At 40.5% G+C, this 13,536-nt stretch overlaps 1 protein-coding gene across 1 annotated transcript in view; it reads left to right on the forward strand.

Annotated features, from left to right (window-relative positions):
• Window positions 1–13,536, forward strand: part of LOC112420139 (uncharacterized) — a 45,520-nt gene extending 31,984 nt beyond the window's left edge. The window contains exon 8 of the mRNA XM_024778785.1: window positions 11,876–13,536. Coding sequence (XP_024634553.1) covers window positions 11,876–13,536 — 1,661 coding nt within the window. The remainder of the gene's footprint in view (window positions 1–11,875) is intronic.

Here is a 13,536-nt window from a genome sequence, read left to right on the forward strand (position 1 = left end):
CCGTTGCCTCCAAGGTTCAGGTCTGATCTCAAATGTGACTTTCATCAAGGTGCCTTAGGACATGATGTCGAGGGGTGTTATGCTTTGAAGTATATCGTGAAGAAACTCATTGATCAAGGGAAGCTGACTTTTGAGAATAATGTTCCACATGTCCTCGACAATCCGCTACCAAATCATGCCGCTGTGAATATGATCGAAGTGTGTGAGGAAGCTCCTAGACTTGATGTCCGCAATGTTGCCACTCCTCTGGTGCCTCTACACATCAAGCTGTGCAAAGCTTCTCTGTTCAGCCATGATCATGCCAAGTGTCTAGGATGCCTTCGTAATCCTTTGGGTTGCTATACTGTTCAAGACGACATCCAAAGTTTGATGAATGATAATCTTCTGACCGTCAGTGATGTTTGCGTGATTGTGCCAGTTTTTCACGATCCGCCTGTCAAGAGTGTACCTTTGAAGAAGTGTGCTGAGCCTTTGGTGATAAAGTTGCCAGGACCAATTCCTTATGTTTCGGACAAGGCAGTGCCATACAAGTACAATGCTACTATGATAGAAAATGGAGTAGAGGTGCCTCTAGCCTCCTTTGCCACAGTAAGCAATATTGCCGAAGGGACTTCTGCAGCGCTAAGAAGCGGGAAAGTCCGTCCGCCGTTATTTCAGAAGAAAGTAGCTACGCCGACCATTCCACCAGTTGAAGAAGCAACTCCAACCGTTGTTTCACCCATTGCTACAGATGTGAACCAGTCAGGCAAATCTATAGAGGATTCAAATTTAGATGAGATTCTGAGGATAATAAAGAGAAGCGACTACAAGATCGTTGATCAGTTGCTGCAGACTCCTTCGAAGATATCTGTCTTGTCGTTACTCTTAAGCTCTGAGGCTCACAGGAATACCTTGTTGAAAGTGCTGGAGCAGGCTTATGTTGACCACGAAGTTACGGTAGATCGTTTCGGCGGCATAGTGGGAAATATCACTGCTTGTAACAACCTTTGGTTTAGTGAAGAAGAGTTGCCGGAAGTGGGAAGGAGTCACAATCTGGCTTTGCATATCTCGGTGAACTGTAAATCAGACATGATATCAAATGTGTTGGTGGATACCGATTCCTCCCTCAATGTAATGCCCAAGACAACTCTAGATCAGTTGAGCTACCGAGGGACCCCTTTGAGAAGAAGTACTTTCTTGGTCAAAGCTTTTGATGGATCTCGAAAGAATGTGCTGGGAGAGATAGACTTGCCGATAACTATTGGCCCTGAGAATTTCTTGGTTACCTTCCAAGTGATGGACATTAATGCATCCTACAGTTGCCTGCTGGGAAGACCGTGGATACACGATGCAGGTGCGGTTACTTCCACCTTACATCAGAAGTTGAAATTTGTGAAGAATGGAAAACTCGTTACAATCCATGGTGAAGAAGCATACTTAGTCAGCCAGTTGTCTTCTTTTTCTTGTGTTGAAGCAGGATCTGCTGAAGGGACTGCTTTCCAAGGTTTGACCATTGAAGGTGCAGAGCCTAAGGAAGCTGGGGCTGCTATGGCTTCATTGAAAGATGCTCAGAGAGCCATCCAAGAAGGTCAGACTGCCGGCTGGGGCAAGGTGATACAGCTCTGTGAGAACAAGCGTAAGGAAGGTCTCGGGTTCTCCCCGTCATCAAGGGTTTCCTCGGGAGTCTTCCACAGTGCAGGGTTTGTTAATGCTATCTCTGAAGAAGCCACTGGATCTGGTCTCAGGCCTGTATTTGTTACACCAGGAGGCATTGCGACAGATTGGGATGCCATTGACATTCCTTCAATCATGCATGTTTCTGAGTAATGTGTCTTGTTGCTTTAGTGCTTTGTTTTCAAAATAACAATCCTCTCGCTCTGCCCAAAGCGAGAGTGATATTTTCTGTAAGGGCATGTTTGTTTCGGCATTGCCGTTGATTAATAAAATTTTGTCGTTTCTTCCACGACTATTTTTTTTTAGTGCTTTTTCCCTTGGAAACAATGGTAATGCCAGAAAAAACCAAAACGTCTGTATTTTCTTATTAATTTCAAAAATCTGCATGAAAAAAAAAAAAACTCTTTCTAAAATCATCCAATCATTATATGCAGGTTGAACCATAATAAACCCGTTGAACACAGTAATCCTACGGTTCCTCCAAGTTTTGATTTCCCTGTGTATGAAGCCGAAGATGAGGAAGGTGATGACATACCGTATGAGATCACTCGGTTACTTGAGCAAGAAAAGAAAGCCATTCAGCCTCACCAAGAAGAGATTGAGCTTATCAACATAGGTACCGAGGAAAACAAGCGAGAAATCAAGATTGGTGCTACTCTAGAGGAAGGGGTTAAACAGAAGATCATCCAGCTCCTCCGGGAATATCCGGATATTTTTGCATGGTCCTATGAAGATATGCCAGGTCTAGACCCTATGATCGTGGAGCATCGGATCCCTACCAAGCCTGAATGTCCTCCCGTCAGGCAGAAATTGAGAAGGACTCATCCTGACATGGCTCTCAAGATCAAGAGTGAAGTTCAAAAGCAGATTGATGCGGGTTTCCTCATGACAGTTGAGTATCCCGAATGGGTTGCCAATATTGTGCCTGTGCCAAAGAAGGATGGTAAAGTCCGGATGTGTGTTGACTTCAGAGACCTGAACAAGGCCAGTCCAAAAGACAACTTTCCATTACCTCATATTGATGTGCTTGTTGATAATACTGCTCAATCTAAGGTGTTCTCCTTCATGGACGGTTTTTCCGGTTATAATCAGATCAAAATGTCTCCTGAAGATAGAGAAAAGACATCTTTTATCACTCCATGGGGTACTTTCTGCTACAAGGTGATGCCGTTTGGTCTAATCAATGCTGGTGCTACCTACCAAAGGGGAATGACCACTCTGTTTCATGACATGATTCACAAAGAAGTTGAGGTATATGTGGATGACATGATTGTGAAGTCAGCAGATGAGGAGCAGCATGTTGAATATTTAACAAGGATGTTTGAAAGGTTGAGAAAATACAAGCTGCGATTGAATCCCAACAAATGTACATTCGGTGTCAGGTCAGGAAAGTTATTAGGCTTCATTGTCAGCCAAAAGGGCATTGAAGTCGATCCTGATAAAGTCCGGGCCATCCGAGAAATGCCAGCTCCACAGATAGAGAAGCAAGTCAGAGGTTTCTTGGGACGTTTGAATTACATCTCCCGATTCATATCTCATATGACTGCAACCTGCGGGCCGATCTTCAAACTACTTAGAAAGAACCAGCCTGTTGTATGGAATGATGAATGCCAAGAAGCTTTTGATAGCATCAAGAATTACCTGCTGGAACCACCTATCCTTGTCCCACCCGTGGAAGGAAGGCCTTTGATTATGTATTTGGCAGTATTTGATGAATCCATGGGATGTGTACTTGGTCAACAAGATGAAACTGGAAAGAAAGAGCATGCTATCTACTATCTAAGCAAGAAGTTCACCGATTGTGAAACTCGGTATACAATGCTTGAGAAGACTTGTTGTGCTCTAGCTTGGGCTGCCAAACGCCTGCGTCATTATTTGGTGAATCATACGACTTGGCTGATATCCAGAATGGATCCGATAAAGTATATCTTTGAGAAAGCGGCCGTTACTGGGAAGATCGCACGCTGGCAGATGCTTTTGTCTGAATATGATATTGTGTTCAAAACTCAAAAGGCAATCAAAGGCAGCATTCTTGCCGATCACCTTGCTTATCAACCTCTTGATGATTACCAACCAATTGAATTCGATTTCCTTGATGAAGAGATCATGTATTTGAAATCCAAAGACTGCGACGAACCGTTGATTAATGAAGGTCCAGATCCCAATAGCAAGTGGGGTTTAGTCTTTGATGGTGCTGTCAATGCTTATGGCAAAGGAATTGGGGCAGTCATTGTATCCCCGCAAGGGCATCACATTCCCTTTACCGCCCGAATTCTGTTCGAATGTACCAACAACATGGCTGAGTATGAAGCATGTATCTTCGGGATCGAGGAAGCAATTGACATGAGAATCAAACACTTCGACATCTATGGAGATTCTGCGCTCGTCATCAATCAGATAAAGGGTGAATGGGAGACCCACCATGCTAAGTTGATTCCTTATCGTGATTATGCGAGACGTCTTCTGACATATTTTACAAAGGTTGAGCTGCACCATATTCCTCGTGATGAGAACCAAATGGCTGATGCTCTTGCTACTCTATCTTCCATGTTTCGAGTAAACCATTGGAATGATGTGCCATTAATCAAAGTGCAACGCCTTGAAAGGCCTTCGCATGTGTTTGCTATTGGGGATGTGATCGATCAGGCTGGTGAAAATGTGGTTGACTATAGACCTTGGTACTACGACATCAAACAGTTCTTGCTGAGCCGTGAGTATCCGCCGAGTGCTTCCAAACAAGACAAGAAGACCTTGAGAAGATTGGCCGGTAGATTCCTGTTAGATGGAGATATTTTGTACAAGAGGAACTATGACATGGTATTGTTAAGATGTGTTGATGAACATGAGGCGGAGCAGTTAATGCATGATGTACATGACGGTACCTTCGGGACCCATGCTACAGGGCATACTATGTCAAGAAAGTTGCTACGGGCAGGTTACTACTGGATGACTATGGAGCATGATTGCTACCAGTACGCCAGAAAATGTCACAAATGTCAAATCTATGCTGATAAGATTCATGTGCCTCCGCACCCTCTCAATGTTATGTCATCCCCATGGCCGTTCTCAATGTGGGGCATCGATATGATTGGAAGGATTGAACCGAAGGCTTCAAATGGTCATCGTTTCATCTTAGTGGCAATTGACTACTTCACCAAGTGGGTTGAAGCAGCATCTTATACCAATGTGACCAAGCAAGTGGTAGCTAAGTTCATCAAGAACAATATCATCTGTCGATATGGTGTTCCCAGCAAGATTATTACCGACAATGGTACCAACCTGAATAATAATGTGGTGCAAGCTCTTTGTGAAGAATTCAAAATTGAGCATCATAACTCTTCTCCCTATAGACCTCAGATGAATGGTGCAGTTGAGGCCGCCAACAAGAATATCAAGAGAATTGTCCAGAAGATGGTAACCACTTACAAGGACTGGCATGAGATGTTACCCTATGCTCTGCATGGCTACCGTACTACTGTGCGCAGTTCAACCGGGGCAACCCCTTTCTCTCTTGTATATGGTATGGAAGCAGTTCTTCCTTTGGAAGTGGAGATCCCATCTCTCCGTGTGATCATGGAAGCAAAGTTATCCGAGGCTGAATGGTGCCAAAGCCGGTATGATCAGTTGAATTTGATTGAGGAAAAACGTATGGATGCCATGGCTCGTGGACAGTCATATCAAGCAAGAATGAAGACTGCCTTTGACAAGAAAGTCCATCCTCGAGAATTCAAGGTAGGGGAACTTGTATTGAAAAGGAGGATAAGCCAGCAACCCGACCCAAGGGGCAAGTGGACGCCTAACTATGAAGGTCCTTATGTTGTCAAGAAGGCCTTCTCCGGTGGTGCTTTAATCCTTACACACATGGATGGTGTGGAACTTCCAAATCCAGTGAATGCCGATATAGTCAAGAAATACTTTGCCTAGAAATATGAAAAGAACAGCGTGGTAGGTCGAAAACCCGAAAGGGCGGCCTAGGCAAAAATGCGCTTCCCGGTGGATCGAAAACCCGAAAGGGCGGTCCAGGCAAAAATAAGGGACAAAAAAACAAATATGAAAAGCTCGCTGAGATTGTACACAACTCAGGCAAGAATGAGCGTCTCGATGAGCCGAAAACCCGGAAGGGCGGTTCATGCAAAAATGAGATTGAAACAAAAGGCAAGTAACTATATCTGGCCAACCACCGTCCCCCTTGGGGCATCTGCAGCTGTTAATGCCTATCTTCATCAAAAGCTTCTGTACTTGTGAATTCAAAGTTTCTAAGAACTGTAGTGGTTACCGTGTTCAATGTACCACCAACCAATAAAATTACCATTTTCCGAGCTTTGTGAATCCGTGGAGTCATGCCTTTGGCTGACCATCACTCTTATACATCAAGTTGAGCCTTTGCTTTTGTTTGGAACTCTATTTTTCTTCTACTTTCAAAGCTACATACAAAACATTTTCTTTCTATTTTGATAATGACAATGCTTGAAACAAACATTTTTGAAAATTGAAAACCTTTGGTCTATTTTGAAAAGCAAACCTGAGCAACAGGGTACATTCAAATGAAACATGCATGAGCGAGAGTATGTTGATGTCTATTTCAATATATGTTACAAGCAGGTTCTCCTCCAGGATAGTCTGTGGTCAATGGCAAGAATGAAAAAACAGAATAAAATGCATGAAAATAAATAAGCTCGCTAAGTTGAAAACCCGAAAGGGCGGCTTAGGCAAAAATGAGCACCCCGCTGGATTAATAACCCGAAAGGGCAATTCAGGCAAAAATGGGGCATTGAAAAGAATTTATTTCCCCGGTGGATCGAAAACCCGAAAGGGCGATCCAGGCAAAAATGGGATGCACAAATGAATGAAAATGAGAATATAACATGCAAAAAGCATTGACCACAGATGCAATGTCTACAACATACCCAGCACAACGGCGTTTTCCCCGGTGGAGTCTCTCAAGACTCTATCCCCAGCAAGTTACATACCTACCGGCCCTCGGCCATGGTTCCGATACGTCCCCCAACGACGTCATCTCCATAGAGGATTTCCAAGAATGTGTAATATAGCACGAGCCACTACGTGCCCAATACTCTAATGTCTTGTCTTCCCCGTGAAGTCGTGCCTACAAACTGCCAACAGTCATGCATTACAAGCATTCATACATGCATAATCATGCATATTACGTGCCCATGCATTTAATGAAACTGTTATATCATCCATACATATTGCATTTCCAATGTCAACATCAGTCTCAATTCAGTACTCATGTCAGGTTCTCTGTCAAAACCTTGTGAGCCAATAATTTCGGTCAATTTCTACCTTTCAATTCAAATCGATGTCAGGTCAATCTCAATCTATATTTTGTCAAAAAACCAATCCCCGGTGAATATGTTTCTGTTTGGTCAAGTGGCTAGTTCAAGTCCAAGAACAGCTTGTACCTATCAATTTGCTTATGTTATCGGTCGAGTGCCCAGCTCAATCCAAGAGCAGCTTGTACCTGTCAATATGTTTCCGTTTGGTCAAGTGACTAGCTCAATCCAAGAGCAGCTTGTACCCGTCTATCTGTTTCTGTTCGCTCAAGTGGCTAGCTCGATCCAAGAGCAGCTTGCGCCTGTCTATTTTGTATTTGTCTCCGGTGGAGTAACCAGTTCGCATCCAAGAACAAGCTCGCACCTGTCTATTTTACATGTTTTCAGTCGAGTCACCAGTTCGAATCCATAAGAACAACTCGTACTTGTCAATTTTCTCTTTTTCCAGTCGAGTCACCAGTTCGAATCCATAAGAACAACTCATGTTTGTCCAGTAACCTCTATCCCCTGTGGAGTGACCAGTTCGAATCCATAAGAACAACTCGCAGTTGTCTGTTTGTTTCATCCCCGGTCAAGTGGCTAGTTTGAATCCAAGAACAGCTTGTACCTGTCCAACTTGTTTCTAGTTTCCCGTTACTCTGCTATTCACTATCTTTGTCAATGTCTACCAATCCCACAATGGATACGACATATTTTGTTAATTCCAATCCCCATGAGGTCTTGCATTCATAATCCAAATGATGCATGGCATGTATATTATTTGAAAATGGGTAGGCGTATTTTTACGTCCAAACACAGTGCAAATGCTAATATTTAAGTATCTTCGTCCTGTCAAGCCAAAGACTCCGTCTCTTGACTCTCCAGACAAAGAAACTTAAATAGGGGCAGCTGTTATACCCTGTTTTTGGACCTAAAAATACTGGGCCCAATTTCATTTCAAACTTTGTCAATTATCAAATTTCAACTGCACAGTTCAAATTGTCTCTGCCTCGCAGTATTTTCAATCACAATTTTACCTATGTTTTTCTTGCATAAAACCTTTCGAAATGTCTTTACTTGTCTTGTAAGTCATTCAAAAGTGTCTCTGAATCATTACATTGCTTTTTCTACAGTTTATTTCAAAATTTGCAAAGAAGTCATACAGAAGGGTATTTTGGTCATTTCCTGCAGTGGGACCCATTTTCATCCTTGTGACTGTCTCGGAGTCTTTTCAGATTGTTTTTTTTTTTTTTTACATTTCATCAGTAAACCTTGTTAAGTTCATTTCAAACTTGCATCTGAGTCAGTGTCGAGTTAATTTGATTCTGTTTAGGTCATTTTTAGCCCTAGGGGCATTTTGGTCATTTCACATAAAATTTTGGCATGGGGAGGTTACTTTGAAGTACCTCATTTAGGCCATTGGTTCGTTTTAGTCCGTTTTGTCAATTTTATTTGTGTTTCGCTTTACGTTTGGTCAAATTACCAATTTTATTTTTATTTTTATTGTTTTTATTATTTTTGCATTTTTGGTCCTCAAAGAGTTCCAAAATTGCAGTTCAGTCCAGTTTCTTTTCCAATTTTCATTTCAGTCCTTTTTGTCAAATTGCAGTTTAGTCCTCAAGTTCTTATTTTTGCAGAAAAGTCCAAAGTTCATTTTTCAGGTCCAAGCCGTGCCATTTTCATACAAATCCAGGTGTCACATTTTCATTGGATCTCAAGTACACATGTCAGATTATAAATAGTGCACAGTGCCACTCAAAGCCATTAATCACACGCCACTTCACCAAAAACAGAATCAATCTTTCTCTTTCTTGTCAGTTAGATCAAACCAAAAAATCAGAGAGAAATCACCAAGAACACAAGAACCCTAAGATTTCCAGAACCAAATTCATACACAAATTCATTGATTTTCACACTAATCCTCAGAGATTCGTGTGAATCTTCATCACCGGATTGAAGAATTCTCCTACAATTCAAAGTGCGAGCTCACATTGAAGCAAGCTCAAGCACTGATCATAGGGATTTTTCATACAGATTCAAAAAAACGTTGAAGCAAGCTCAAGCACGTAATCACAGAGAAGCAGAGAAAGAATCAGAGAAGATGAAGATGAACCGGTAAACCGATTTATTTTCGGTCCAAAAGCAAGCAAAACCATCAAAACCGTCAAGAACATTCAAGTTTTTTTCCAAAGATTTTCCTCCATTAAAAGTTTCAACCAAAACTTCAGGTAAAACTCATTTTCTTCTCTTAGAAAGTATTAATCACGGTTTAAACCTGTAAAAAAAAAATCACGCAAGCAACAGATCTAAAAATTTCCAGAATTCAAAGATAAGACTGTAACCGTAAACACAAAACCTAGATCCATAAGGATCTAAGTGTTGAAAGCAAGAACAAGCACCGGAAAAGAGTTAAACTATGAAACGATGTAGATCCGTAAAGATCTAAACCTTTTCCTTCAAAAAAGATCAAAGAAAATTCATTTCAAAACCGTACGAAAAATTCAGATCTACATCGTATCAAGCCGTGTTCGAGAAAATAATTGCTGGATTCGTGTTTAGGGTTAAAGGACGAATCGTTTGATGTGAAAATCTTTAAGTTCTGGAAATTTTTCGCCGGAAAGTGCACAGGACTCGCCGGAGAAGATGAAGCTTCCGGCGGACCTTCAAGGTCTCCGCCGTGGCTTCATCCTCACCGGCGGTGAGGGTTAGAGAGAGGCGAGAGAAGAGGGAAGCTTAGAGAGAGAAAGAGATGGAAGAAATGGACTGGACCGGCGTCTACGTCCTTATATAGACGTTTGAACCGGTCCGGTTTATTTTGCTTCCATTTTGAACCGTAGGATCTAGGGTTTCTTTTATTGAATGGCTGTGATGCGTTGTTGCTGTATGCTTGATTTACGTTACCATGCGCTGCGTGTTTTGAACCGCTAGATCTGGATCCGGATCAATCCAACGCCTCTGAGGCCTTTGGATGATCCAGGTCCAGTCTGTTTTGGGTTTTGGTTTGGGCCTCAGTTTTCTTTCACGTTTTTTCGCTTTTTTTACTATTTGCACTGTTTTTCTTTGCTATTTGAACCAATGTCTTGATTAAAAATCTTGATAAATTTCCTAGAAAATCCATGCTTACTTCTTGACATTTTCTTGATGTTTTACGGTATTTTTGCACGCTGGAATTGGCAAAATTCTTGTATGATTAATCCATGGCATTTTAATTTTTTTTTCTTGGATTATTTCTTATGATTATTTTGTCAATTCTATCATTGATTTGTGAATACGTGATAAATGCCATTTGACATGTTAATGTGAGGTGCTCATGCCTACAATCCTATGTTTACTTTGCTGTTTTAGATTGATTCATGAAACCTTGATTGTATGAGCAATGTGTGCATATTCTAAAAAAGGGTAATAAGATGATAATTCTATCTCAAAATTGGTATGAAGCTAAGCTTGTTTGTTTCTAATGATCCTATGTTTATAGCTTGAGATAAAAGAAACTATTTCAAACTTGCTATAGCATGAGAATTAGAAGCTACAAATGCCTTAGGTTTCATATCAAAATTTTGGGTTTTATTACCATTTTATTACTATCTTTATGGCATTTTATGCGTTTTTGCCTCTTGCTACTCTTTATGCTTTATTTCACTAACAAGTTTATTTCCGTGTTTCATGCATCTCATTTAGCATTCCCTCCACTTTCTTTAGCCTAGCATTTATTTTTTGCAAGTTTTAATTCATTTGATAATGTAATTTGTTATCATTGGTTTGTAGCTTGGCAAAGGGGCCATAGAATGTATTTAGGCAATTTTTGTAATATGGACTATGGACACTATGACGCACCGACACGCACACACTCACCTTAGATGTATGCATAGGATTGTATGGTTAGATAAGCGTTTAGGTTTGAACACTTAGAGAGAATCCATCTTTTTTTCCAAAAAAAAAAAACAATTGAACTTCACTTCAAAAATTTTCATAATAAATATGAAGTCAATACTTCATTTTTTTCCTTTCTTTTTTCTTAAGAAAAATTCAATTCATCTTAATCATTTAGACTTTCTTTTTAATCACTAATCAAACCTCACTTTTTTTGCTAAATCTAATGCTCATGAAGCCTCCCAATCTCCTTCTTCAAAACCTTTTTTTTTTTTAAAACTAAAAATCAAACAATTAGAACAAAAGAAAAACAAGTCTTTTTAGCAAGAACTACGCCGGTTTTGATCCCGTAAAACGGTACGTAGGCAATGAGTCAAAGCTCATCCAAGCCGAAATAAAAAATCAAATTCTACTTCTTCTCACCCCCATTCTTCACTAATCATACCCTCCTTTTTACAAAAATAAGCAATAAAAATAAAGCGTAGAAATCAACTTAGGAGAGCGGTTCTTATGGAATACCATAATCGCTCCGGGTGCTTAACACCTTCCCGTAGCGAAAACGACCCCCGAATCTAGAGCTTTTTAAGGGTTTTTCTCCTTTTACCCTTCCCAAGAAAAAAGAGAGATATCAACGGTCGAAAGGTTCAAGTCCAATTAATGGCTTGGCACCCAAAAACCATGATAACACATTGCTTATTTATTTTTTTTATTTGCGTAATAATTATGTTTGTTCCTACTTTCTTCTCAAATAATTTTCCATTTTTGACAATGCATGCGTTTGTTTTTATACGAAGGTAACTACCGTTGTTTTTTCAAAATACATGCAATGATATTGGTAAATCTAATAGTGGTTGTGCGTTTGTGCAAAATATTTATTCTAATGGCAATTTACATAAATTATGAATGAATAACTATTTATATCAGAAATGTATATTGGCTGAAGTTGAAAAAATTAAGCTCTATTAAGTGCGTTCACACGTCTGTTTTTTTATGAAAATTACATGAACATGGCTGTTTTTTTCTCATTCATTCGATAAACAACTCCTGCTGATTTTTAACAACCCTGATTTGTCTCCCAGATTTACGTTTGACTGATGAGCAGTTGAAGGCTTATGCGTTGGCTGAACTAGAAATGTTGTTGCAGAGCTCTGGGAAGAATTTGTCTGATTTTCCTCCAATGCCAAAGGCCGATGCATCGTTGGTCCCAGATGTCGGGAGTAGATTGATTTATGATGAGATGAACTATAATAGGTCTGTACTAGCTGCTGAACATACCCGGTTGATGTCGACCATGACTTCGGAACAACATAATGTATATGATACAATCATTACAAGAGTCAGGGAAGACAAGCCTGGTTTTTTTTTCCTATACGGTTATGGTGGTACGGGGAAGACATTTATTTGGAGAGCTTTGTCAGCTGCTTTAAGGTCTGATGGTGAGATTGTTTTAGCATGTGCATCGAGTGGGATTGCTGCCTTGCTTATACCCGGTGGAAGAACTGCACATTCGAGATTCGGTATCCCTTTTATAATCGATGAGACCTCAATGTGTGGAGTTACCCCAAATACACCGTTGGCATCGCTGGTGATTAAGGCTAAACTTATCATATGGGATGAAGCGCCAATGATGCACAAACATTGTTTCGAAGCACTCGATAGATTGTTGAGAGATGTTCTAAAGACCGTAGATGAAAGAAACAAGGACATACCGTTTGGTGGTAAGGTTGTTGTCTTGGGTGGAGATTTTAGACAGATATTACCAGTCATACCCAAAACTCCCAGGCCGGAGATTGTCTATGCTTCAATTAACTCATCTGATTTATGGAGGTACTGTGAAGTCCTTACGCTTACAAAAAATATGAGGGTTCTAAGCGGCGCATCTGATGTTGACATTGAAGAGAGGAAGTTGTTTTCTGACTGGGTTTTAAGAGTTGGGGATGGTACAATTGGGGAAATCAATGATGTCGACATATCCGTTGAAATCCCGTCTGACTTGCTTATTCCAAGTTCAGGTAATCCTATTGCATCTATTGTTCAAAGCACTTACCCAAATTTGTTAGGACACATTGGTAAAGCAGAATATTTTCAAAGCAGAGCAATATTGGCACCAAAGAATACAATTGTTGATCAGGTTAATGATTATGTGTTAGACTTGATTCCTGGTGAGGAAAAAATTTATTTGAGTTATGATACATCTTATCATAAAAACCTAGGCGGTGACGCAGTGGACGACATCCACACGCCTGAATTTCTCAACACCATTGTTGCCTCCGGATTACCAAATCATAGGATTCGATTGAAAGTAGGAGTACCTGTGATGTTATTGAGGACAATAGATCAAAATTTGGGCTTATGTAACGGTACAAGATTGATTATTACAAAGATGGGTAAATTTGTGCTCGAGGCAGAGGTAATATCTGGATCTAATATAGGTGAAAAGGTGTTTATTCCAAGATTATCGCTACAGCCGTCTGATACTAGAATTCCGTTCAAGTTTAAACGAAGGCAGTTTCCGTTGTCTGTCTCATTTGCAATGACTATTAACAAGAGTCAGGGTCAGTCTTTGAAAAATGTTGGTGTCTATCTACCGTCTCCTGTTTTTTCACATGGACAATTGTACGTCGCAATATCGAGGGTTACTTCAAGGGATGGTTTAAAGATGTTGATCAATGACGAGGACGGCCAAGATACTGATGTGACATCAAATGTGGTCTACAGAGAAGTTTTCCATAATGTGTAG

This window comes from Medicago truncatula, chromosome 3, assembly GCF_003473485.1.
Source record: "Medicago truncatula cultivar Jemalong A17 chromosome 3, MtrunA17r5.0-ANR, whole genome shotgun sequence".
In the NCBI taxonomy this organism is placed as follows: Eukaryota; Viridiplantae; Streptophyta; class Magnoliopsida; order Fabales; family Fabaceae; genus Medicago; species Medicago truncatula.